The 26,384-nt window shown below is 48.4% G+C and overlaps 2 protein-coding genes across 4 annotated transcripts; both read left to right on the forward strand.

Annotated features, from left to right (window-relative positions):
* Nucleotides 1-18: 18 nt before the first annotated feature.
* On the forward strand, nt 19-13,796 carry PAN2 (poly(A) specific ribonuclease subunit PAN2). Of its 3 annotated transcripts, none has more exons than XM_020884199.2 (26): nt 19-137; nt 791-1,199; nt 3,846-4,015; nt 4,126-4,246; nt 4,386-4,463; nt 5,038-5,305; nt 5,720-6,062; nt 6,269-6,365; nt 7,194-7,313; nt 7,523-7,642; nt 7,922-8,050; nt 8,182-8,381; nt 8,477-8,613; nt 8,748-8,854; nt 9,068-9,166; nt 9,273-9,346; nt 9,453-9,600; nt 10,026-10,169; nt 10,297-10,356; nt 10,585-10,675; nt 11,231-11,388; nt 11,485-11,628; nt 11,756-11,935; nt 12,061-12,154; nt 12,433-12,630; nt 13,117-13,796. In XM_020884199.2, exons 2-26 carry the CDS (start codon nt 918-920, stop codon nt 13,149-13,151), a joined length of 3,597 nt encoding a protein of 1,198 aa, XP_020739858.1. In that variant the 5' UTR covers nt 19-137; nt 791-917; the 3' UTR covers nt 13,152-13,796. The 3 variants fall into 3 exon arrangements, with proteins under 3 accessions (XP_020739858.1, XP_020739860.1, XP_020739859.1); XM_020884201.2 differs by having other exon boundaries at nt 8,480-8,613; XM_020884200.2 differs by lacking the exon at nt 19-137 and having other exon boundaries at nt 205-1,199.
* Nucleotides 13,797-15,638: 1,842 nt separating this feature from the next.
* CNPY2 (canopy FGF signaling regulator 2) lies at nt 15,639-19,277 on the forward strand. Its single transcript, XM_020884198.2, has 6 exons — nt 15,639-16,110; nt 16,704-16,816; nt 16,959-17,074; nt 18,123-18,326; nt 18,489-18,585; nt 19,115-19,277. The coding sequence occupies exons 2-6, from the start codon at nt 16,729-16,731 to the stop codon at nt 19,156-19,158; spliced, it is 549 nt and encodes a 182-aa protein (XP_020739857.1). The 5' UTR covers nt 15,639-16,110; nt 16,704-16,728; the 3' UTR covers nt 19,159-19,277.
* The last annotated feature ends 7,107 nt before the right edge of the window (nt 19,278-26,384 follow it).

Here is a 26,384-nt window from a genome sequence, read left to right on the forward strand (position 1 = left end):
TCCTAGAGTTTGGTTGAACCTGAGGCGCGGGCGAGAAGTGGGGAAACTGGAATTTCCCGCGGAGCTGACGGCGCTTGCTCTCCCCCTACTCGTTTTAATTCCACGCGCTCCAAAATATCCGCCATGGAGAAATCTTGGTAATGACCTAATCCCCGTAAGCATCCCAGGAACACATCTGACCCCTGCCCTAATCCCTCCCCTCCCCGCCGCCGGGGGAGAATTATGGGTAATTGATTTTTCTGGTTCCCCCAGAGAATTCTGGGTAACTAGTTATTTCCTTCACGTCCCCCTTACCCCCCGCCCCAACTGTGGGTAACTGGCCATTCTTACTTTCCCCTAGCGAATCCTGGGTAGCATTGCAGAGGATTCTGGGAAACTGACTTATCTTGTTCTCCCCTTTCAACCGTCTACCCTGTCCCTAATGCTAGGAAGCAAGCACTTTGCCCCGCTCTGCCTAACCCCTGCCCCTGCAGTTGCTGCTCCTGACGTTGATGGTTCAGGGATGAGCCAGGCCAGTGAGCAGCCCTGAGGAGGGTGGAGAGCGAGTCAGGGATTCAGTTAACTGGTGGGACTCTGGGAGTTCAGAGTGCCTTAGAAGAGAAGAGCCAGGGACCACACCTCTTCCCACGTCTGCCCCGGTGTCCATTCCCTTCCTGCCTGTTTCACCCCCTGCCTTGTATTCTTAAATCTTCTGCCTGCCTCCCCTCCGTCCTGCCAGTAAAAACCTAGCACACACTCAATACGAGCACCTGGGCCTACCCGTGACTCAGCTCGCTCTTGCCCTTTGCAGGTCAGGATGTCCATTCTAGGCCCACTGATGTCCTGCTGAAGGTTGGGTCGGGCATCCAAAGGGGCTGTGGCAAGGGAGGGTGTGTGACACGGGTCAGTCTGCTGCTGTCGTCGTCATCGCCATCATCATGAACTTCGAGGGTCTGGACCCTGGACTGGCAGAGTATGCGCCGGCCATGCATTCTGCCCTGGACCCTGTCCTGGATGCCCACCTGAACCCGAGCCTGCTACAGAACGTGGAGCTGGACCCGGAGGGAGTGGCCCTCGAGGCGCTCCCAGCCCAGGAGTCAGTGCGCATAATGGAAGGCGTCTACTCTGAGCTGCACAGTGTGGTGGCTGACGTGGGTGCGCCTGTCTCCGGCTCCCACTTTGACCTGCACGAGGAGTTGCTGTGGGTGGGAAGCCATGGGGTAAGAACTGTACCCCTTCGTGAGGGCCGAAAGGAGAGATCGGGGGCCTCTTACCTGGTTTTAGTCCAAGAACAGCTGCTTTGCAGGGAGCCAGAACTGAGTTGAGGTGATGGAGTTAGCTGGGTCTCTAAATCAAGCCGAGGGGAGGGGAGGGGAGGGAGAAGGAGGGAGTCATAGAATGCAGAGATGGATTATATAGGTGTTCTTATTCAGAAGGTATCCCACTTCTTCCACCATTTGCCCATTCCATGCCCTGATTAATCTTGATAACTGTAGCCATTCAGTTAGTCTATAGCCATCTGAATACAGTCTCTAATGCTCTTCCTGTTTTCCATTTTTATAATTATAGGATGTTTTCTTTTTGACCATGCCAGCGCTTTGTGGGATCTTAGTACCCCTGACCAGAGGTCAGACCCGGGCCTGGGGCACTGAAAGCATGGAGTCCTAACCACCGGACAGGCAGGGGATTCTCTCATTACAGAATGTTTAACTCCTGTTTCTGCACATATTACATGCAGTCATTTTGTCTTTGGCGGACTTTAATTTCTCTGGGAGCAGTTATCATTGTTAATTTTTAAAAATGTATCCATATTGCCAATATGCTTGGGAGCCCAAAGATTTTGTAAGAAATAACATGGTGTCCATGGTTTATTAATTTACCTTCCATAGGGTGTGAATTGTTTTTCTGTTGGAAAGAGTGAATTTTTTGGCTATACATTCATTTCAGTAGGCAGTGTCTACTACTAGACTAGGCTCAGGGAATAAAGCTTAGTAAAACATACTCTTTGCCCTCAAGGAGGTCACAGGACAATGAGGGAAAAAAACCCAAGTATATGAACATAATTTTATTGCGTTTTAAAAGAAACTAAAGTGTTTAACTTAATAATTATGAATTTGGGATATGAACTTAATAAATGCCAGTGTGAAAATACATACTGGATGTTGGTGAGCATAGAAGAGAATCAGAGGATCTCCAGAAGGAAGTGACACCTGAGCTCGTCTTGAGAGGTGCGCAGGAGCCAGGTGAAGAGGGGGAAATTCCATTTTGGCAAAAGCAGTGGAATAAACAATGATTCCCAAGATAGTACACAGCTTGGTGATTGCACAGTGCAGGAACTGTAAGCAAGTAGGGTTTACTGGGATGGGAGATGAAGCTGAAGAGTTAGACTTTTCTTCAGCCAGTGTTTTTGAGCACCTTTTAGGTGCCCTACCTTGTTCTGGAGTCTAGATTTTGAATAAGCATTTTAAAAGACAACAGAAACATATTTATGACATATCCTTAAGAAAAATAGAATCCCTAAGAAAAGTACCGTGGAGTTAGGGGGTTGAGGTATTGAAGGGGGTGAGGTATTGCTGTTTTAGATATATAGTCAAGGGAAGGGCTTTCCGCTAAAGTCACACTTGAGTGGAGACCTGGATGCAGGCCAGGATGTCCATTCTAATCTCCTTGGAAGGAAGGGAAGAAACCATGCAGTTATCTGTGGGGAGGACATTCTAGAAAGCCTTATAAGCTCTTTTAAAAGAGCTTGGACTTGATTCTTTAGTCCACTAAAGGTTTTTATCCAGAATGACGAGGTCCAGTTTGTATCTCAGGTGGAGTGCTGAGGTGGTAGTATGGAGTTTGATTTAAGGGGACGGGACAGGACTCCGCGAGGTCAGTGCACGGGATTTTGCAGTAGTTCACCTAAAATGGCGATGGAGGCCTGAGTGAAGCGCTGTAGAGATTCATACCTCAGAACAGATTTGGGAAGTATTTAGGAACTTAAGTGAAAGTTAAGTCGACTACCAGTGACTTATTCCACTGGGTAAATCATGGTACCATAGGGAATACAGTTAAGAAGAATTGAAATGGGGGGAAATGGTGAGTTTGATTTAGGGTGTAATGAGTTTGCGTTCTCATGGAGTAGCTAAAGAGAGGCATGTGGTAGGTATTTGGATGTACAAGTCAGAGGCTTGAGGCAACAGTCTGGGCTAGGGGAAAAAATTAGGATTCATCTGGTTTAAGCTGAATGTTTAAGCCTTAAGAGTGGGTAAAATTATCTAGGAAGAAAAGTAGAGTGAGAAGATGGTGGGCTTGGAATAATGTTTCAATAGTGGTCATAAGGGTTGCACATAAGGAGAAGATATGAGCTAAGAGTCAGGAGAGAAACCAGGAGTGGATGATGTCATAGGAGCCAAGGGTGGCATGAGTTTCAGTCTCTCTGTTCCAGCCTGTGACCCACAGTACACATTTCCCAGATGGCTTGTAGAGATGAGGACTTGACTGTGGGACACAAGACTGCCACCTGGCCAGTGGAGGATTGGACCTATGTCCCTAACCTTCTGAGCACTGTTCTAATCAACTGAGCCATTACCTATTCAGCAGGGTCATTGTGAGGATAAAATGAGGTGGAGTTTATAAAAGTACTTTGTAAAGCATTATATGAATGTAAGATAGTATTCTCAGTGTTTTTATCATAAATATAAGATACTATATCATATCATATCATAGAAGATTGGTGCCCACCCTTATGCCTTAGTCACTACTAGCCAGAAAGGCCAGGCAAGAATGGAGGAAAAACTGAGCAATGTCTGGTTCTCTGATTTGCATCTGGGATGGCATTGCCCCTCCACTTAGGGTATCTCTCATCTTTTTGTCCACTACAGGGCCATGCCACATCATTTTTCGGCCCAACTTTGGAGCGGTACTCATCATTTCAGGTCAATGGCAGTGATGACATCCGCCAGATCCAGAGCCTGGAGAATGGCATCCTTTTTCTTACCAAGAACAACCTCAAGTATATGGCCCGAGGGGGCCTCATTATATTTGATTACCTGTAGGTGGCTTCTTACCTCTGGACTGGGGAAGGGGATCCCTCACAGAGTGGGAAGGGTGAAGGATCGGAAATGTGGGACACCCTGGCCCTGAGCCTTGCCTCCCCCACAGGCTGGATGAGAGTGAAGACATGCACAGCCTGCTGCTGACCGAGAGCAGCACGCTGCTCGTTGGCGGGCTGCAGAACCACGTGCTGGAGATTGACCTCAACACTGTCCAGGAGACCCAGAAGGTGCAGGCGGGACGCAGGCAGGGCCTGAGGTCGCTGGGGCAGCATGAGCTGGAAATGCCTGTGATGTGCGTGTGACCTTTCTGTTCCTTTGGTCTGTGGGAAGAAGCATCCTCATGGGTTTCTCCCGCTTCCCTCACAGTACGCAGTTGAGACACCTGGAGTCACCATCATGAGACAGACGAGCCGCTTCTTCTTCTGCGGCCACACGTCTGGCAAGGTGAGTGACCAAGTTCCATCTTCCTCCCACCTCGGGGCTCTGTCTTTTACTCAGTTCTGGGGCTGTAGTTGGGGAGCTGGGAGGAGTGAATTGAGTTCCTACTCAGCCATGTTATACTATGAGATTATCTTTGAGCCTGATATTTTCTGGGGTAAATGGGGTATCTTAGAGGCAAAGGGGTAAAGGAGTTTTCTTTGGGGTCCCTTCCAGCTCTTGGCTTCTATTTTTGCTTTTTTTGTGCTTTAATTGCCTGTATTGTGGCGCTGGTGGTATAGAACCTGCCTGTCAGTGCAGGAGACATGAGACGTGGGTTCGATCCCTGGGTCAGGAAGATCCCCTGGAGGAGGGCATGGCAGCCCACTCTAGTCTTCTTTCCTGGAGAATCCCATGGACAGAGGAGCCTAGCAGGCTGCAGTCCATAGGGTCACAAAGAGGCAGGCATGACTGCAGCAACTTAGCACACACACATTGTAGAGCCCTAGTTGTTTCGGCAGGGACCTCACAGGGTGAGGTAGATGGTGGGTCCTATTCCTGATAACAGTGTTGGCAGATAACGGAGATGTCCTTTCTTCAGGTTTCTCTGCGAGATCTCCGTACTTTTAAGGTGGAGCATGAGTTCGATGCCTTCTCAGGGAGCCTGTCGGATTTCGATGTGCATGGCAACCTGCTGGCCACCTGTGGCTTCTCCAGCCGCCTTACCGGTCTGGCCTGTGACCGTTTCCTCAAAGTTTATGATCTGCGCATGATGCGTGCCATCACACCACTTCAAGTTCACGTGGATCCTGCCTTCTTACGCTTCATCCCTACATATACTTCTCGTCTCGCTATCATCTCCCAGTCAGGTATGAAGGGGATATAGGATGGGATAAGAGTTGATGAGTGAAAGAGGGGGTCTAGGAGCGAGAAGGAGTGTACTCCCTGAAATTTCTTTGCTGGGGAAGAAGTAACGATTCTAAGGGGTCTCAGGATCTCACTTAGGTTTGGTAAGAGATTAGAGCTTTTATTTTCTCCCTGGATGTGAAGAACACATATGCAAAGAATACAAGTAGCACACGCGGACAACTCGGGAACTGGCCTCCGGCGGGTAGCAAAACCCCTTGTGATTTATGGGGGGCCCCAGATGGTATTTCCTCTTACCTCTAGGCATGGATTTGGGGCCCGTCTTTCCTTGACACCAGGGGAAGAGGCTAGGAAGGGCGTAACAGGATGGCTGCCTGTCACCTCCCAGGGCTCAGCGGCCTTCTCCTCCCTCCTAGGACAGTGCCAGTTTTGTGAGCCCACAGGCCTGGCCAACCCCGCAGACATCTTCCACGTGAATCCTGTGGGGCCTCTGCTCATGACGTTTGATGTGTCAGCCAGCAAGCAGGCCCTCGCTTTCGGGGATTCTGAGGGCTGTGTGCACCTCTGGACTGACTCCCCTGAGCCTTCCTTCAACCCCTACTCCCGTGAGACTGAGTTTGCTCTGCCCTGCGTCGTGGACTCACTGCCGCCTCTGGACTGGAGCCAGGACCTGCTGCCCCTCTCCCTCATCCCCGTCCCGCTCACCACCGACACGCTGCTCTCCGACTGGCCTGCTGCCAACTCTGCTCCGGCTCCCAGGTGGAACCTCACATCCCGGCCAAGGGGTGGGGGAGAGGGGGAGGGCCAAGAGACCAGAGTTCTTGGCAAGCCCTGTTAGTATTCTGCTTCTTTCCTGATTTTTGTCTACTCTTAGTATTTTCTTTTTTTTTCTGGTCCCTTGGGGATTGGGGATTGGATGGGCAGACACCGCAGCCTTCAAGCCCTAGAGCTATACTACATTGTAGGCGAGCACCCCCTGTGGATGCAGAAATTCTGCGCACCATGAAGAAGGTGGGCTTCATCGGCTATGCACCCAATCCCCGCACCAGGCTGCGAAATCAGGTTTGTTCAGAGGGGAGAGGGTGCCCCCAGCCCCAGCCCATTGGTGTTTCTCCTTTGTTTTCAGTAATTCTCCCTAGTTTTTGTTTTTAGTTAGCAAAGGTTTTTGAAGCCTACTGAATTGAAGGTATTATACTAGGTGTTAGGGTTTGAATACATAGGAGATAGGGTCCTTGCTCTTTAGAAGTTTAGTATTTGGTTGTTGGAGATAAGACCTATCCACTGGCAGAAATTATTAATGTTCTATCGTTAAATGCTAAAGGAATGTCAGGAGCAGTCAGTGCCAGAGCTGTTCAGAGAGAAAAGGGTACTCTGCGCTAGACTGGTCAGGAAGGGCATACTCCACGCGGTGGGTGTTGAGCTGGAGGGATGAAAGATGGGTAAGTAGATCGTAACGGGAGCCTTTCAGGATGAGAGAACAGTGTTAGTAGAGGTCTCAGGAGGCCTAACTGACAGGGACCATGTTGGACCGGCTGTTAATATTGAGAATCAATGTGAAATGAAGTTTGGAAGGGGCCTGGTTGGGAAACCTTGTGCGTACCAGGGTACAGCGGAAGTGACGCACCAGAAAGGCCGTACTGGGGGCTTAGCTCGGGCGGTGCCTGGATGGAGTGGGTGGGGGTGCGGGACCCGCTGTGGCAGCCTCGGCATTGCCCAGCTGTGATGAGGTGGGGTGATGGCAGTGGGAATGCAGAGGCAGCAGTGGAGGCTGAAAACCACGAAATTATCGGGTTCGGGACTTGGTGATTGCTTCAGTGTTGGAATAAAAGGTAGGTGGGACCAAAGATCATTATCCATCCAGCAAGGGCTATCTCTTTTTAAAAACCCTAGATTCCTTACCGACTCAAGGAGTCTGACAGTGAATTTGACAGCTTCAGCCAGGTTACTGAGTCACCAGTAGGGCGGGAAGAGGAGCCACATCTCCACATGGTCTCTAAGAAGTACCGCAAGGTGCCGGGGGATACCGAGGAGGGGGCCCTCTGGGATGTGGGGACAGGTTCCTGGGAAAGGGGGTCATTGCAGAAAGGATTGGAGGGCTTCTTCAAGAAGCCTCTACCTATCATTCTGGACTTGGGAAGGGCCTGGGGGAAGGTTATGGTCACTGCAAAGATTTAGGAAGCTCTGAGGACATCATCTTGCTCAGACTATTTCTGCCTCAGGTGACCATCAAATACTCCAAGCTCGGGCTGGAGGACTTCGACTTCAAGCACTACAATAAGACTCTGTTTGCTGGATTGGAGCCCCACATCCCCAATGCCTACTGTAACTGCATGATCCAGGTAAGGCTGGGTATTCCCATGACTGGAAGATGGCTGCTGCTTTTCTTCTCCTCTCTGGGCCCCTCGACCCCTCTTTTTCCAGGTCTCCCTCACCACATGGCCAAGTCCACTTGAGTCTCCTCTGCCGTTCTCTCTTGCCCCACAGCCTTCACGTCTCCCCGGCGAGCGCCGCTTCTTCAGCGGGCTTGTGCTTTATGTTCGCCACTGTTTCTCTGCCTCCCCATCGCTCCTTCTCCGTGTACCAGTTGTCTGCATCAGATCTCCTGCTCTTCCCTCCAGGTGCTCTATTTCCTGGAGCCTGTGCGCTGTCTAATCCAGAACCACCTTTGCCAGAAGGAGTTCTGCCTGGCCTGCGAGCTGGGCTTCCTCTTCCACATGTTGGACCTCTCCCGAGGCGACCCCTGTCAGGTCAGTGCCTGGAGGCCTGGGGCAATAAAAGGGGAGAGGAGGGGGATAGCAGGCAGGCTCCTCACTCTTGCCAGTAATCACAGAAAGGGAAATAACCCTTTTTCAAAACCGACACACTTCCTGGATTCCAGGGCAGTAATTTTCTTCGAGCATTCCGCACCATTCCTGAGGCCTCAGCCCTCGGTTTGATTTTGGCTGACTCAGATGAGGCTTCAGGCAAGGGCAGCCTGGCCAGGCTCATTCAGAGGTGGAACCGCTTCATCCTCACGCAACTTCATCAAGATTTGCAGGAGCTGGAAGTACCCCAGGCTTACCGCGGCGCGGGAGGCAGGTATGGAGCAGTTAGAGCCACCACGACAGGCCCCCGGCGACCTGAGGGGTGTCCTGACCCCCTCAGCGTGCATGTCTCGCCCTGTCCACTCTCAGCAGCGTTTGCTCATCGGGGGACTCTGTCATTGGGCAGCTGTTCAGCTGTGAGATGGAAAACTGCAGCCTGTGCCGCTGCGGCAGTGAGACCGTGCGCGCCTCATCCACCCTGCTCTTCACGCTCTCTTACCCTGAGGGTAGCAGCAGCGGTACCCCCTGCAGCGGGGTGGGGGTGCGCCGCCCGGCGTCCTGAGACATCACGGGGCAGGGTGGGGGGGGGCTCACGGTGGGGCAGGGAGGACCTGGAGTGAAGCATCCAGTTTGCCCTCAGATAAAACCGGGAAGAACTGTGACTTTGCTCAGGTGCTGAAGCGAAGCATCTGCCTGGAGCAGAATACGCAGGCCTGGTGTGACAACTGTGAAAAGTACCAGCCCACGGTGAGTGGGCGCTTGCCCTGGGCCAGAGTCCTGCCACGTGGGAGGCTGGGCTGTGGTCTCACCCGGGACGGACGAGGTCAGCACCACCGTCCAGAGATCTCTAGACGGGTGGGAAGAACTCCAGCTGGAGGAAGCAGCCCCAGGCTTAAAAGTTCCCATCCAGGTTTCTTCCCCTGTGGGCCGCCTGCCATTCCTGTTGTTTCATCCTCTCAGATCCAGACACGCAACATCCGCCACCTGCCAGATATTCTTGTCATCAACTGTGAGGTGAACAGTTTGAAAGAAGCTGACTTCTGGAGGATGCAGGCTGAGGTCAGGACTTAGGTTGGAAATAGGGCTCTAGGAGCACTTTTTAGTTTTAACCTCCATATATGATTCATGTTCTCCGAGGAACTGGATGTTTTCTCCTTGTATGCAGGTTGCCTTCAAGATGGCAATAAAGAAGCATAGTGGAGAAATCTCCAAGAATAAGGAGTTTGCTTTGGCTGATTGGTAGGTATTGTCTGTAGAGTGGTCAAAGGATTGAGCTACCCAGTGTCCCCTCTTGTCACTGGTCAGATCTCCTCAGAACAAATTTCTGATTCTCCTGTCCTGATAGGAAGGAACTAGGCAGTCCAGAGGGCATGCTGATGTGTCCCTCCATTGAGGAGTTGAAGAATGTCTGGCTTCCTTTCTCCATTCAAATGAAGATGACCAAGAACAAAGGGCTGGATGTTTGCAATTGGACTGATGGGGATGAGATGCAGGTTGTTGAAAAACTGGGAAGAGGAGGGGGAATAAGGGAAAGAAGGTTGGGAAATTCCCTGGTGGTCCAGTGGTTAGGACTCGGCACTCACTGCCGGGGCCCTGGGTCCAGTTCCCTAGTCAGGGAACTAAAATCCCGTAAGCCTTGCGGCACGACCGAAATACAGAAGGGAGAGATGGGGCAGAAGCAGGACAAGGGACAGGTGGAACTCAGTGCAGGGGAAAAAGCGAGTAAGGCCTCGTATTCACCAGCTCCGGGCTTCTCGAGAGTGACTCAGTTCAGTACTGGGAGTCACAGTTGGGCTAGGATGGAAAGCACCCACCCTGGTCCCCTGTCCCCATCCCCCAGGCCCCCTGTCCTCTATCCCCACCCCCATTCCTTCCCCGCCCTTAAACTTAGCTTAGCAGCCTGGGTACCCCCTCACAGTGGGGCCCAGCCAGGGCAGAGGAGGCGCATGGTGTCTATGTGTATGACCTGATGGCAACTGTGGTGCACATCCTGGACTCGCGCGCAGGGGGCAGCCTGGTGGCTCACATCAAAGTTGGGGAGACCTACCACCAGCGCAAGGAGGTGAGTGCGGAGCCCAGGGCAGGGGTGTTCCTAGTGGTAGCCACAGTGGAGTCCCAGTTCCGTCCTTATCTTGAGTCTGGGCAGGAATGCTCCAGCCATCACTTGGGCACCCTCTGTATCTCCACAGGGAGTTACCCACCAGCAGTGGTATCTCTTCAACGACTTTCTCATTGAACCTATCGATAAGGTTAGTTGTAACACATTCCATTTCCCCCTGCATCTCCCCTTCTCCTGGCATCCTCATCCTCAGTACCCAGGAGGATGCCAGGCAGATTCAGGAGGGAGGGATGGGTCCTCAACAGTAAAAAGCATCAGCAGAGCTAAATATAGCACCTGAGTCCTGTCTTCTCTCTGACTTGGGATAAAAGGGAAGAAAGGCGTATATGTCGGCCATTAGGTGCTTTTTCTTTTATAGCATGAAGCTGTGCAGTTTGACATGAATTGGAAAGTGCCTGCTATCCTTTATTACATCAAAAGGAATCTTAATTCCAAATACAACCTGAACAGTAAGTAGTAGAGTGTAGATCCAAGGGTGTGAGCAATAAGATTCATCTTCAGGAAGAGATCTGGAAAACAGCTTATTAGGATTGGCAACCAGTGTTAATATTTCCAGGGACAGTAGAGTAATTCTGCTCATCAGGCCTTAAATTTAGAAGCTGGGGATCCTGAGGGCGTAGTTAGAAGAGGTGATGAGGGGGGATATGTGAAAATGGCTAAGGTTATAATTTTGAGCTTTTCTCCAAGTAAGGATCTCTTCTTTTTTGTGTGTGTGGTAATAAACTATATTATTCTGGGCTTTCTTTTTTCTTTTTTTTTAATTCTGGATTTTCTACGGTAAAGTCCAAAGTGAAAATCTCACTCCTTTGTGTGTTTTTTTTCTTAGCATATTTCTTGATAATTTTCTGATTTGACCTGTTCTGTTCATCAGACATGATCTTTTCAGTCACAGGCTTCGATTATTGGGATCACAGTGTAGACCCAGTCTTTAGTCAGCCACTCTGGTTTCCCTCCCCTGGTCCCTTCCCTCTCCCCAGCCATGTCTTCTGGATTCTCCCCTCCAGTTAAGAATCCTATTGAGGCAAGCGTTCTGCTGGCTGAAGCCTCATTAGCACGGAAGCAGCGGAAAACACATACTACTTTCATTCCCCTGATGCTGAATGAGATGCCACAGGTTGGGGACTTGGTGGGCCTGGACGCGGAGTTTGTCACCCTCAACGAGGTAACCGAGGCCAGAAGGGCGGGGTGTTAGGCCAGACCTCTGGGGGCGTCAGGGGTCGCGGGCACTTCTCTAGTTTCCCTGTGGACTCTGACGCAGGAGGAAGCAGAGCTCCGCAGCGACGGCACCAAGTCTACCATCAAGCCGAGCCAGATGTCGGTGGCGAGGATCACCTGCGTCAGGGGCCAGGGGCCCCACGAGGGCGTCCCCTTCATTGATGACTACATCTCCACCCAGGAGCAGGTACCGGGGTGGGTGTGCAAACGTGACGGGCTGCGCTTTTACAGAAGGCCCTCAAGCCTGGCGGCGAACGGCAGGGGGACTTGTGCATTTCGCTTCTTGTGTGACTTGACCTTTTCTGCATCCCTAGGTGGTGGATTACTTGACTCAGTACTCAGGGATAAAGCCAGGAGACCTTGATGCCAAGATTTCCTCTAAGCACCTCACAACTCTAAAGTCTACCTACTTAAAGCTTCGTTTTCTCATAGACATTGGAGTGAAGTTTGTGGGTCACGGTCTGCAAAAGGACTTCCGGGTCATCAACCTCATGGTTCGGGCAGGGCTCTTTTAAGAGTCTTTATTTGTGTGGGCCCCCCAGGGTATACATTGTGTTTTGGGGAAATGGGAAATTATGGATCCCCTGCGTTCAGTCTCCCACTCTTTTATCCCTGGCAGGTGCCCAAGGACCAAGTCCTTGACACTGTTTATCTATTTCACATGCCCCGAAAACGAATGATTTCCCTGCGATTCCTCGCTTGGTACTTTCTAGGTGAGTTCCCCTGCCTTGCACATCCTCGTGTGCAGCAAGAGCATGAAAATGTGTGAGAGGCCAAGGGACTGGGGATAACCCTGAATTACTGGTGAGCGTTGCAGGTGGATTTAGTTGGCTTCAGTATCCCTCTTGTGCACTGTGGATGGCGTTTGGCCCTTTCCCTTAGGGGCAGTCAGGGATCTTTTGTTGTTGATTGAGAGAGGGGATGTGAGTAGAGGACATGGTCTTACCTTCCTTTGCTGGGTCCCAAACTATTCCACCTCTGCTTCCCCTAGACCTGAAGATTCAAGGGGAGACCCATGACAGTATTGAGGATGCCCGCACCGCCCTTCAGCTTTACCGAAAGTACCTGGAACTAAGCAAAAATGGCAGTGAGCCTGAGTCGTTCCACAAAGTTCTCAAGGGCCTTTACGAGAAAGGTCGGAAGATGGACTGGAAGGTGCCCGAGCCTGAGGGCCAGACAAGCCCCAAGAGTAAGGCCTGGGGTGGGACCGGGGAAGCTGGTCTGGGTGGGTTGTGAAGATTATAGCCACCATGATAACTGTGAAAGTGAAAGTGAAGTCGCTCAGTCATGTCCGACTCTCTTCAACCCCATGGACTGTATGTAGCCTGCCAGGCTCCTCTGTCCATGGGATTCTCAGGCGAGAATACTAGAGTGGGTTGCCATTTCTTTCCTTTTCCAAATAAGAACAACAGTACCACCCCACAGCCTTCTGTTTGTAACAGAAAGCACTTACCGGTTTACAAAGCACTTATTCCTTCCAATATTCAATGAAGTCAGAGGTCAGTTTTATTGTTGGAGCTCTCTATCAGTCCTGACAGTCTCTTCCCCAATTCTAAAGTTTGGGGGAGGTCCGGGCCTTCTTTTCTCCTGCATTTTTCCTTCATAAGAGGTGTCCCAGGTGCTTTTTCTCCTGACTCACCTTAGGAGTCAGTGCTCTTGGTTTTGTCTCTGACAGATGCAGCTGTCTTCTCTTCAGTGCTGGCACTCTGACCTCGTGCTCTCCCAGCGAACAGCTCAGCTCCTCTCCCTTTAGCGTTCTGTGGCCCCAGAACTGGGAGATGAGTTCCCAAGTTGGCTATACCCTGTCTACTTCCAGATTGGACTTGCTCAGGGTCTACAGATGGTGCTATTAACAGAACTGGAATGCAGCATAACTGTTGCAAAAGGTCTAGGAGCCAGACTCCTTTTTTATCCTTTGCAAAACAGTGGGCCAGAAACAGCCTAGAATTGACCCAGATGGAAAGTAATTCGTGATCTTAGTAATTATCCTGGGGGTAATTAATACACAGGTAAAGAAGCTCCTGGAACCAAAACGCTCAGTTCCTACTGAAGTCCCAGACACTGATAGGATACAACAGTAACTCAAGACCTAGCCTACGTCTGGCTGCTTGAGGATTGCCCAGAGGGGCCAGCATTTAGAGTCTGGTGGTCCCAGCAAACCAGTGTTGCCAACATCATCATTGCCAAAAGGGCCTTTGGGTCCTAGACAAAGCTTGGCTGCTGGCTTCACTCCTGCTGACAGCTGAGAAGCATCTGTCTTCCATCCACTCTCCTGTCCCAAGTTTTGTTTTCTTGCTATTTTTTTAAAAGTCTGTTTTAAACTGCATGTTTTGTAAAATAAAAACAAAAATATTATTGAGTGTCATCTATTTCATTAGAAATACCTGCACATGGGGTTCTCTGACTTCAGCCTCCTCTCCTCTGTGTTGGCTTTTTATTGGGTTGGCCAAGAAATTCCTTCAGCTTTTGAGTAAAAATAAAGGACACATTTTTCATTTTCACCAAGAACTTGGTTGAACAGTGTATCCACCATTTTGTTTCACTACCTTCTGCCATTTTTCAAGCAACTTCATAATTCCATTTTCCCAAAACTTTCCATCTTTTTGAGCAAAGAACTGTTCCAGGTGCCTCGTACAGTCTTCCAGAGGATTGAAATTTTTTTCACTAAGTGAATTTTGTAAAGACCAAAATGAATGGAAATCCAAAGGTGCAATGGTCCGGTGAATACAACAGCTGCGTTGGAACTTCCCAGCCAAGCTGGAACAGTTTTTGCCTGGTCATCAAAGTCTTGCGTTATCCCAATGGAAGATTGTGTATTTCTGTTAATTTGGGACACTTCTCATTGAGAGCTGCTGCCAGTTGATCTAACTGGGAACAGTACTTGTTTAAATTAATATTTGGTTTTCTGGAAGGAGCTCATAATAGACGACTCCCCATCCCACACAACTTCACCTTCTTTGTGTGAGGACCAGCCTCTGGCGTAGTTGGTGGTGATTCATTTTGCCTGTGCTATGATCCTTTTTGTGTCCTGTTATTGTACAGTATTCACTTTTCATTGCTCATCACACTTTGTTTTAAAAACAGTGTTTTGGAACTTCCCTGGTGGTCCAGTGGGTAAGACTGCGCTTCCACTGCAAGGGGTGCAGTTTTGATCCCTGGCCAGGGAAGTTCTGCATGCCTCCAAGTGTGGCCAAAATAATTAAAAAAAAGAATAGGGAACGTTTTCATTAGGGCTAGTAGAGAGTCGCATGTGGAAATACAGCCAAGAAGGTGGTGTTTGGGTTTTTTTTTTAACTTAACACACATGGAACCCAAACAACAAAACATAACCAAGCTGCTGCAAATTATTTTCAACATCTGATTTGGATTCTTTTAAAAAATCTCCACTGATTTGGATATTTTGAGCACGTCAGCTGTCTTCCCTCACAGTTTACACTGATTGTTCTCAATGTCTTGATTGACTGCTATCAACCTCAACTTGCCTACCCAACCGTGGAGCATCCTCCAGCAAGAAATCTCCAGCCGAGATCTCTGCAAACCACTTTTGACACATTTCATCAATCACAGCGCCTTCTCCACACACAACACAAATCTTTTTGCCTTTCAGTTGCATTTTTCTCTTTCTTTAAATAATAAAGCAATATGCCAAAAATGTTGCTTTTTTCTTTCATCTTAAATAGTAAAATGGCTACACAATAATTAACCAATTTTCTAAGTATTTTTAGTGCATGCTGATATGACAACTGTCACACTACAATCTAACAAAATCGCTTCCAATGAAGTTAAAAGACAACTACACCACTACAGACATCTTACATGAAAAAAGCCAAAGGAACTCTTTTGGAAACCCAATATCACAACTGGAAAAAACTAAGTCAAATTCTCACCCAGAAATGAAGATAAAATTCTCAAGTCCAAAATTCAGGATATTGGAGAAGTATGTCATTCCTGGGCAGTTAGGCCTCTGGTGTGGCTGCCTAGAACCCTAGGGTTGGATTCTTGTAAGAGGTACAGTATGGTTTCCCCGGTTTTTGTAAAATGTGAGTTGGAGAACCTGACAAACTACAGGTCCCAGGAACCTTAAAACCTGTAGCTACTAACAAAGTATCAGCGTGGTGATGTGGTGCTTCCTGGGAGATGTAGTTTCCCGGGTATTAAAACCAGGGCTTCTCACTGGCTAGCCGCATACCTTTCTTTTAGAAGGTCCGAGCCCACCTAGGTTGGCGTGTGTGAGCCTGACCGCCTCCGCGCACGACGTCAGGCTCTGACCCTGCTTCAAGCCACTCCTATTCTTCGGCTGACCCCTGATGGTCACGTGGAGCTCCTCGCCACGCAAGTCTGGGTCCTGCGATCCACCGGGGTCCTTGCTGTCTGGGAGCCGCTCCTAAGCTGCCTGTTCGCGCGAGAGTTTGGAGGGGCGGGTTTGGGGTCGGTCTCCGGTGTGGGACGCGTACTGCAGCGCCCTGAGCCCTGCTTAGGAATCCACTTCGGACTCGAGGAGCTAGCTCAGGCAGCCACCCGGGCACCCCGTGTCTGGAGCGCGCAGGAGCGCTCTGGAGACGCCTGGACAGCCCCGCTCCCCCGCAGCCAGGTGCTAGGGTCGGGAGCTAAAGTGAGACTTCGGCTGTCTTCCAGTGCCTGGGCCACGGCGGCGGCCCTGGGAGCAGAGGTGGGATGGATCCGAGCGGCACTGAGGGTCGGGGCTGGACGGGAGCGCAGGCAGTGGTGGGGTCTTTACAAAGGGGGCTGGTCCGCACGGAGGAGTAGCTTATAGGCTGGAGGTGGGGATGCAGCAGTCTTCGGTGCTGGGTCCAAATAGGCCCTGGTTATTGAGCGCTCTTCTCGCCAGCCAGCCCCCTCGCTACCTCTTAGCCCCAATCAGCTACTCTCCTTGCCAGCAGCAGCTCCAAGCCTGTCGTCCTTGCTTAATCCCAGCCACCAACCCATGGCTGCCACATAGCCCTGTGATCCTAGGCAGCCACCGCTCAAGTACCAACATCTGAGGGCTCACCTGTCGACGTAGTATCTGGGACTAAGACCCAAGTCCCAAGCTCGCCCTCTCGCCCGCTGCCCCCGGGCCTCCGGGACATCCAGCGCCGGAACAGAGGAGCCCCTTTGTGTCCAGGCCATTTCCTGGAAAGTAGAGCCAGATCACACTGAGGCCTTTGTGGGCTTGGGATGAGAGCTGGGGAGGGGTGGTGGTGGCGGGCCGGGCGGGCGGGGGAATGGAGTCTGCTTCTCACACCTATGCTTTAAACGCAGGTGGAGCAACCCCATCGCGTCAAAGATGAAAGGCTGGGGTTGGCTGGCCCTGCTTCTGGGGGCCCTGTTGGGAACTGCTTGGGCCCGGAGGAGCCAGGATCTACACTGTGGAGGTGAAGGAACAGAAGACATGGGAGGAAGCAGGGTGGGATGGGGAAGATAAGAGTCGTGGAGAGGATGGGATCCAAGGCCTGGGAGAAGGATGAGTGAAAGCCCATAGGTTGATTCCTTTCTCCCCCTCCCCACTTGCATCAGCTTGCAGGGCTCTGGTGGATGAACTTGAGTGGGAAATTTCCCAGGTGGATCCCAAGAAGACCATTCAGATGGGCTCTTTCCGAATCAATCCAGATGGCAGCCAGTCAGTGGTGGAGGTAATTTGACTGTTCCCCCAAATAGCTCACTCTAACTTTGAATGAGAACTCAACTAATGAGATATCTAAAAGGTTGGGCTGTTGCATTTGGAAGAGGCTGGAGGCTTGTACCCCATACATTTGCTTCCCTGGCTCCCTAACACAGCAGAAATCCTAATACTTTGTAGAAGTTGTTAGTAGACAGAGAACCTTGATTAGCCCCCCTTTCCATATCCTTAATCCATGTGACTTGTGTTTTCACTATGACAGTATGGTATACATACATTCATTCAAAAAAAAAAAAAAATATATATATATATATATATAGGTCTTATCTATATATTTAGGAAATTTGTTTTAGTAGAAAACATAATACATGCAGACAGAAAGCTGTACCTAGTGAGTATTTGGGAAATGTTATGATGCTTGTGAAATGCTTTAATAGTTATCTTCAAAGCCTACACTATCTGACTGAAGCAACTTAGCATGCATGCATCTGTCTGATGCTCTCCTTTTAAGGGCAGGTATTAGCCTCATTTTAATACCAAAAAAATTTACCTTACAGCCATAAGAATTAAAGGAATTCAAAGGAAGAGAACACATAGTGACCAGGGTTAATCAAAGAGGTCATTTATCTATAATTTGGAAAGACACCTATTTTATTTCTTAGGCTGGTATAATGAGGTGAGATAAGGTCACATATTTGAATGGACTTTGTTGTTGTTCAGTTGCTAAGTTGTATCTGACTCTTTGTGACCCCGTGGACTGCAGCCCACCAGGCTCCTCCGTCCATGGGATTTCCCAGGCAAGAATACTGGAGTGGGGTGCCATTTCCTTCTCCAGGGAATCTTCCCGACCCAGGGATCAAACCCAGGTCTCCTGCATTGGCAGGCAGATTCTTTACTGCTGAGCCACTAGGGCTTCGTAATTACACAAATCATAATGGTTTTAAATTGGAGAAGGCTTGTTAGAATAGGTTGATCAAGCTAGATTTGGAAGGAAAGTAAGGGTATAAATTATTAATGTACAGAGGTAGAAGAATATGACCCAAGGCTGAGGACATTTCTAGGTGCCTTATGCTCGCTCAGAGGCCCACCTCACAGAGCTGCTAGAGGAGGTATGCGACCGGATGAAGGAGTATGGGGAACAGATCGACCCTTCCACGCACCGCAAGAACTATGTACGTGTCGTGGGCCGGAATGGAGAATCCAGTGAACTGGACCTACAGGGCATTCGAATTGATTCAGACATCAGTGGCACCCTCAAGTTCGCGGTGAGCTATGGGAATGGGTAGCTGGTTCTTGAAAATTAGGGGGGTTATTGGAGAGCCCAGGTGGAAAGTTGGGTTCACATCCTTGTCCTCCTCTCTGGAGGTGGAGGCTAGAGGCTAGAGGCTTGCTGGCTTCTCTCACTGCTTTCTCCCTTGGGTTGACAGTGTGAGAGCATCGTGGAGGAGTACGAGGATGAACTCATTGAATTCTTTTCCCGAGAGGCTGACAATGTTAAAGACAAACTTTGTAGTAAGCGGACAGGTAAGCTTCTGTCGCTTTTCCTCCTGTCCTCACATCTCTGGGACCTGGCACATTCTCTGTTGTCTGCCCCATGCCCTGTCCTCCGGCGCCCCCCTCACACCTCCTCCTGCAGCCTAACCCATGAAGTTAGCTTAAGAGCTCACTTATGGCTTGGGGACTTGGGTTCATCCTCTCCATTCTCTTCCTGTCAGCTTCCAGAATTTGGGGCTCCCTCACCTGAGATCCATACGGGTGAGAGGATGATGGGAAAGTTTTGTCATTTTAAAGTCTATGCTGGGGGGTGGGGGGATTTCCTGGTGGTCCAGTGGTTAGGACTTTGCACTTCCGCTGCTGGGGGCATGGGCTGGATCCCTGGTCAGGAATTAAGACCCCACATGCCTCAAGGTATGGCAAAAAAAAAGAAAAAAAAAGCATTTGATCTGAAAAATGGTGGTTGGTGTGTGTTGATTTGTTTGGGGGTATGTCCTTGATAGTGGCGTATATCAGCGTGAGTGGCGTTTTCTTTGAAACTGTCCTCTGCTATTTGCAGATCTATGTGACCATGCCCTGCACATATCCCACGATGAGCTATGAACCACTGGAGCGGCTCACACTGACAAGCTTGATGGATCACCCCCAGGAGGGGAAGAGGGTGGCAATGCCTTTTATATTATGTTTTTACTGAAATGAACTGAAAAAATATGAAACCAAAAGTATGAACTGTGTTGTCTTTCATGCCCAGAATTGGCCCTTACATTAGGCTTGAAAGTAGAAGATTTCAGACAGGAAGAAAAAAAGGGAAAGAAAGGAAAAGCTTTGGGAATTGTATAGTGCTAAGGCAGAAGGGCAGGAGGAGAAGGGGGCGACAGAGGATGAGATGGCTGGATGGCATCACCGACTCCATGGACCTGGGCTTGGGTGGACTTCGGGAGTTGTTGAGGGACAGGGAGGCCTGGCGTGCTGCAGTTCATGGGGTTGAAAAGAGTTGGACACGACTGAGCGACTGAACTGAACTGAAGGTAGAAGGAGCCTGAACCATAATTCTTTTGTCATCTGAAATTCCTCATGGACCAACAAACTAGATAAGCGTTTGTTCAGTGCCTACTCAGTACAATGTGTTTAGAGTCTAATTGTGAGAAGAGCGACCTCTATGCCTAAGCTCGGGAACATGAGTGAGTGTAGAATAGCACAGGGCTTCCCTGGCGGCTCAGCGGTAAAGAATCCACCTACGCTGCAGGAGCTGCAGGAGACGCGGGTTCAACCCCTGGGTCGGGAGGATCCCCTGGAGGAGGGAATGGCAGCCCACTCCAGTCTTCTTGCCTGGAGAATCCCATGGACCGAGGAGCCCAGCGGGCCACAGTCCATGGGGTCCAAAGGGTTGGACACGACTGAAGGGACTCAGCAGGCATGCACGCATTCATGGTAGCATAGGATTCTAGAAATCAGTGTATTCATACTGATGAAACATAAGATAGAGCGCAGTCCTGAAGGAAATGGATTATTTTACCCTCTGTACCCTTCCAGAGGGAGGGGTCAGCAAGAGCCGACAGGAAACAGCAAATGGATGTGGTCATCTCAGCTGACAAGTAAGGGCTTTGTCAGATAGGGAGAGATGAGGTAAGGAATGGTTTTGAAGAAAAGGTCTTGCTTTCAGATTCCATGCCAATAGCAACATGTCATCTCCATCCCTGGCTATGGCCAATTGGACTATAAGTAGACTACGGTGTGGACTGCACACACTTTCTGTGTGTAGGGATTCTGGCCTGGGACACAGGATGAAAATGTAAAGGATACTTCTTTGAGGAGCTTCTAAAACACCCTGATCCTGAAGTGTGGCTGTCTCAGGGTTTGGAATGGAACATCTGTCCCTGGGAGAAATACCTGTTACTAAGGTTTATTACATTTCAAAGACTTTTAAAAAATCATTTATTTATTTGGCTGTGCAGGGTCTTAGTTGTGGGAACTTTTCCTTGCAGCATGTGGGATCTAGTTCCCTGGCCAGGGATTGAAACTGGGTACCTAGCATTGGGATCACAGAGTCTTAGCCACTGGACCACCAGGAAAGGCCCCATTTAAAAGACTTTTTAAACTAAGCACTTTAGAATCTAAGGGCCCTTGGAGGTCATCGATACCTCCAAGGTCATCTTGCAGGTTCACTTCTGCAGATGAAGTAACTGATTTTACAGATAAAGAAACTGAGGCCCACAGAATCCACAGGTCCTCAAGTTCTGTATTTAGTGGCAAAACCGAATCTAAAAGCCAATGTTCCCAAGTGTCAACTGATCTAAGATAGCTGTGAAGTAGCTTCTGTATGAAGTCTTTTTTTTCCCTTCTTCACACCTTGTACTAAGCCTGGCTGGAACGAATATGTTCAGCAAAGCTTTCTTGTACCAGAAATCCCTGTGAAATCTAACTAGCTCAGAGCAAGCACCCTGATACTAGTTGACAACTAAATTCAGGGTCAAGTGCTAATTCTTTCTTCCATCAGTCGTAAGAAATGTACCCTGTCAAATCACTTTTCCAGCTGTTACTGCTAAGCGTCATGTCGTCTGTGTTGCAGGTGAATAGTGTCCACGTGCTCCATTCCCCGATGAGCATACCCAGTGTCCTCATGAGCATGTCCATTGTCTGCTTACAGTCTAAAAGTTCTTACTCTTGCGCCAGAAAGTTTCTCAGAAACATAAGTGAGAGTACTCTTATGGGGAACTCAAAACTCTTCTAATTTACACAAAAGAAAGATATTTACAAATTTAAATAAATAAAACAAATTTAATGTTAATCAGTAACAAGTTACTTGTGATGTGCCTCATTAGTTTGTCAAGGGACAGCTGTTAAGAATGTTCCAGACCAAGAGTTTTTGCCACTGGGACACAGGCATGTGTCTTATATGGGAAACAGTGGACCTTATCATCCTTGACTTGATCCTTAGAAGGTCAGGAGGATACACTCTGCCTATCTCTCAATTCATAACCACAGGTTAGCACAAGGAATCCATGAATTTTTCTGAACCTTTCTGGAGGGTACTAAAATTATTCTCGCCTAGTATTTGGTAGAGCATGTGCTCAACCCTGGCCTCCCCTGCTGACTCAGACAGGAAACAGTCTGCCTGCAGTGTAGAAGACTGGGGTTTGATCCCTGGGTCAAGAAGATCCCCTGGAGAAGGAAATGGCAACCCATTCCAGTGTTCTCGCCTGGAGAATTCCATGGACAGAGGAACCTGGTGGGCTACAGTCAGGGGGTCAAAAAAAGAGTTGGACACGATTGAGTGACTAACACTTTCACTTTTCACTTTCATACTCAACCTCCTGTATACGGTTACACCCTAAATTTTACATGGCTTCTAAATGAGTTTATCAGAAAAATGTTAGCATTTAATGAAACATTCCCAAAGACAGTGTGATAGCTTTGTTTCTTTTGTTTTTGGTTTAGTGAAGCTTATGGGATTTTAAGAAGACTCTTGAGAGTCCCTTGGACAGCAAAGAGATCTAACCAGTCCATCCTAAAGGAGATCAGTCCTGGGTGTTCATTGGAAGGACTGATGCTGAAGCTGAAACTCCAATACTTTGACCACCTGATGTGAAGGACTGACTGATTTGCAAAGACCCTGATGCTGGGAAAGATTGAAGGTGGGAGGAGAAGGGGATGACTGATGATGAGATGGTTGGATGGCATCACCGGCTCAATGGACATGAGTTTGAGTAAGCTCTGGGAGTTGGTGATGGACAGGGAAGCCTGGCATACTGCAGTCCACGGGGTCGCAAAGAGTTGGACATGACTGAGTGACTGAACTGAACTGAACTGAACTAATGGAGTTTTAGTTCCCCAACCAAACCCAGGCACTTGGCAGTGACTGGACTGCCAGGGAATTCCCAAAGACAGTGTTAAATGAGATCCAGGGTGACTAGGAAAATGTATTATGTGAAAATCTAGTCTATGTTTTAGAGGATTTTTTTTTTTTTTTTTTTTTGCTCTAAAAGGATTCTGAGCAGGAACAAAAATCCTTTAAATATAAGACAAAAATGAATAACAAGGGAAAAAGAAATATCTTACTCACATAACACAATTATTTACTCTTTATAACTCTAAGAAATACTAGATATTACTCCCATTTTGCAGATGCAGAAAACAAGCTCAAAGAGGGGCGGGGTAGCCAAGGCTTCCTCCCCAGTGATCAGCTTATGCCTAGGCCAATGGGGTCTGCAGATAGTCCCTAGTGGGTCTGTAAAGTAGTACTTCTTTTATTTGTTTGAAAACTACCTTCAAGTTTGAACACACATCCTCTGAATCTAACAATGTACAGTGGAAAAGCACTACATCCCCTTCTCAGCCTTTTTCCAGCCTGATTATTCCTTGTAAGAAGCCCATTCTATCCTCCTGGTCTCTTTAGGTGCTAAATGTTTGCCCCTTCCACCTTTATTACCTGTATTCTGGGAAGGTCATCATTTATCACATATTTCAGGTATGAGTGTACGAAGGTTTTACAGGATGAATGAGACTATAGTTCTTTATCTTTTTGTTTGTTTAGCTTCCCAACCAGGGATCAAACCCCTGCCCCCTGCACTGGAAGTGTGGAGTCCTAATTACTGAACCCCAGGGAATTCTCTATAGTTCCTTATCTTTTAAAATATCTTTAAACATACCACTGAGCTGATGTGCCCAAGAGACGTTAACAGTGACTCAAAGTCCCCTTCCTCAGTTGCAGCTGATGATATACAGTCATCATCATGTAAACAATACAGCTTAGTAGTTACAATACAGCTTCTGGAGTGAGGCCAACTTAGGTCTGAATTCCAGCAATGCCACTTATGAGCTATGATCCTGAGTGGGATACTTCATCTAAACCTTGTGTTCCTCCTATGTAAAGATACTAGTATTACCTACATTCCTTAGAGTTGTGAGGATCAATTAAGGTAATACAGGTACCACATTTACACAGTATCTGGAAATAGTAAGTACTCAACAAATTTTAGTTGTTACCTATTAAATAAAGGAGTTTGGTTTCAGTTCAGTTCAGTTGCTCAGTCGTGTCCAACTCTTTGCGACCCAGACCCCATGCACTGTAACACACCAGGCTTCCCTGTCCATCATCAATTCCTGGAGCTTGCTCAAACTTGTCCATTGAGTCAGTGATGCCATCCGACCATCTCATCGTCTGTTGTCCCTTCTCCTGCCTTCAATCGTTCCCAGCATCAGGGTCTTTGCAAATGAATCAGTTCTTCCCATCAGGTGGCCAAAGTATTGGAGTTTCAGCTTCAGCGTCAGTCCTTCCAGTGAATATTCAGGCCTGATTTCCTTTAGGATGGACTGGTTGGATCTCTTTGCAGACTCTTGAGGGACTTTCAAGAGTCTTCTCCAACACCACAGTACAAAAGCATCAATTCTTCGGTACTCAGGTTTCTTTATGGTCCAACTCTCGCATCCATAAGTGACTACTGGAAAAACCGTAGCTTTGACTATACAGACCTTAGTCGGTAAAATAATGTCCCTGCTTTTTAATATGCTGTCTAGGTTTGTCAGAGCTTTTCTTCCAAGGAGCAAACATCTTTTAATTTCATGGCTGCAATTACCATCTGCAATGATTTTTGGAGCCCAAGAAAATAAAGTCTGTCACTGTTTCCATTGTTTCTCTTCTATTTTCCATGAAGTGATGGGACTGGATGCCATGATCTTAGTTTTTTGAATGTTGAGTTTTAAGCCAACTTTTTCAATCCCCTCTTTCCCTTTCATCAAGAGGTTCTTTAGATCCTCTTTGCTTTTTGCCATAAGGGTGGTGTCATCTATATCTCTGAGGTTGTTGATAATCCTCCCTGCAATCTTGATTCCAGCTTGTGCTTTATCCAGTCCAGCATTTCTCATGATGTGCTCTGCATATAAGTTAAATAAGCAGGGTGACAATATACAGCCTTGACATAGTCCTTTCCCGATTCGGAACCAGTCTGTTGTTCTATGTCTGGTCCTAACTGTTGTTTCTTAACCTGCATACAGCTTTCTCAGGAGGCAGGTAAGGTGTTCTGGTATTCCCATATCTTTAACAATTTTCCACAGTTCGTTGGGATCCACACATTCAAAGGCTTTAGCATAGTCAGTTAAGCAGATGTTTTTCTGCAGTTTGGTTTACTGATGAATTTTTAGGGTGCATGCTTCTACTTATCCTTGGCCACCAGAGGGCACTATTGCCCTTGTCCATTTTAAAGAGGTCATTCCCAAGGTCAAGATGACCTCAATTCTCAGTCTTCTCTCCCTTGTCCCCTCCAGTTTTTTCAGACACTTAGCTGTATTTGGACCTAAAATTCACTTGGCTGCTTTATTCATGCTAATCCTCCTTCAACTTTTTCCCCTACCTCCGCAGATCCCAAATAGCTTCAGAGAAAAGACTAAGCCAGTTCCTGGAAAATACCATTCAGTCCCTTTGATCCCTGGATTTTCCCACTGATCTTATAGCAATGGGTGTCAGGACTGAGCAACCTCAAAATAAGTCTGTTGCAGGAAGGCGGACCATTTCCAGGGCCCGAAAAGTGTCTCTTGTCTAATATTCAGAAATGAGTTGTCCGAGGAGACACACGCTGACAAAGCAAGAGGCTTCATTGGAAAGGGGCGCCCGGGGGGAGAGCCGTAGGCCAGGGGGCCCAGGAGGGCTGCTCTGCCCCGTGGCTCCAAGTCTCAGGTTTTATGGTGATGGGGTTAGTTTTTGGCTTGTCCTTGGACAATCATTCTGACTCAGGGTTCATCTTGGTGGCACACACATTGCTCTGAATGCCAGTGAGTTTTCTGGGAGGTGGTCGGATGTGTGGTGCCTCCTTTTAACCTTTCCTGAACTCTTCTGGTTGGTGATGGCTCATTAGTTCCGTGTTCCTTAGTAGGACCTCCTGTCGTAAAATAACTCACACAAATAGTTACTATGGTGCCTGGCCAGGGTGGGCGGTTTCAGTCAGTGTGTTTCCCCTAACAAGTCCATAAAGGCCCATGACACTAGGCTCCAGGAAACCATAAGCATTATTGCTCCCCACTCTTCCTCTCATCATTAGAGCTCCAAAATAGGTTACCCTCATGGCCACTCAGTAATTATCCCTTGGGTCGCCTCACCCTAAGAATGCCTTCTGTCTGTCGGGGCACTGGAGTGCAGTCCTCTGGCCTGCAGGCTAGTCTCTGTGGATGATTAACCAGAGAGAAGAAACCAGGTCAAACTATTCTAGGGTTAGGAGGAAATCCTCTGTGAGATGCTAAATTGGGAGCAAGTATTGATCAGTGGAGCTTTGAAGTCACCGAGGAGATAGCTAAGTTCAGTGCTCCTCTGGGGCACTATTTATGAAGTTCTTTCCTAGGATCTGATCCCCAAGCCAAAGAAGCATTGCTTGGTAGGTGTAAAGCTAAGTATAAATAAACCTGGCAAGAGGAAATGACTTTTCTTTTCTCTCTTTCCAAGTTCAAGCTATAAACTAGGTTCTTTATAAATGGGATCTAGCTAAACCTGGCTTAGATGGTACTGAGACCTCTGAACTTTGTTACTTCTATGTAAGGAGATAAAAGGACTGTTCATCTGGGGTGTGGGTCAGTTCCTCTCTGCCCTCGGGTCAATGACAGTGGTAGCTTATAGAGATGGAAAGGTTCTAAGTTCTTGTCTACCCAGAAGAATTAGTCAAGAATGACACAGAAGATCACTTCAGTGCCATGGTTCATTTAACGGTCTCTGGGGAGCACAGGATAAGAGTATATAGAAGACAGCCAAGTACGTGTAAAGGCCCAAAGGCCCTATGAGAGTAACAGGAGTGATGTAACAAAAAAGGAGATGATTTGGGGTGAAGGGTTCTTCTGCAGCTCCT

The sequence above is a fragment of the Odocoileus virginianus genome, chromosome 24 (assembly GCF_023699985.2).
Source record: "Odocoileus virginianus isolate 20LAN1187 ecotype Illinois chromosome 24, Ovbor_1.2, whole genome shotgun sequence".
Lineage (NCBI taxonomy): Eukaryota > Metazoa > Chordata > Mammalia > Artiodactyla > Cervidae > Odocoileus > Odocoileus virginianus.

Excerpts from the sequence above, each read along its gene's own strand:
- PAN2 (XM_020884199.2), top strand. The coding sequence starts at position 918 with ATGAACTTCGAGGGTCTGGACCCTGGACTGGCAGAGTATGCGCCGGCC. Across the intron at positions 9,167-9,272 it reads TCTGGAGGATGCAGGCTGAG|GTTGCCTTCAAGATGGCAAT; the intron begins GTCAGGACTTAG and ends CCTTGTATGCAG. Across the intron at positions 9,347-9,452 it reads GAGTTTGCTTTGGCTGATTG|GAAGGAACTAGGCAGTCCAG; the intron begins GTAGGTATTGTC and ends CTGTCCTGATAG.
- CNPY2 (XM_020884198.2), top strand. The coding sequence starts at position 16,729 with ATGAAAGGCTGGGGTTGGCTGGCCCTGCTTCTGGGGGCCCTGTTGGGA. Across the intron at positions 16,817-16,958 it reads CCAGGATCTACACTGTGGAG|CTTGCAGGGCTCTGGTGGAT; the intron begins GTGAAGGAACAG and ends CACTTGCATCAG. Across the intron at positions 17,075-18,122 it reads GCAGCCAGTCAGTGGTGGAG|GTGCCTTATGCTCGCTCAGA; the intron begins GTAATTTGACTG and ends GGACATTTCTAG.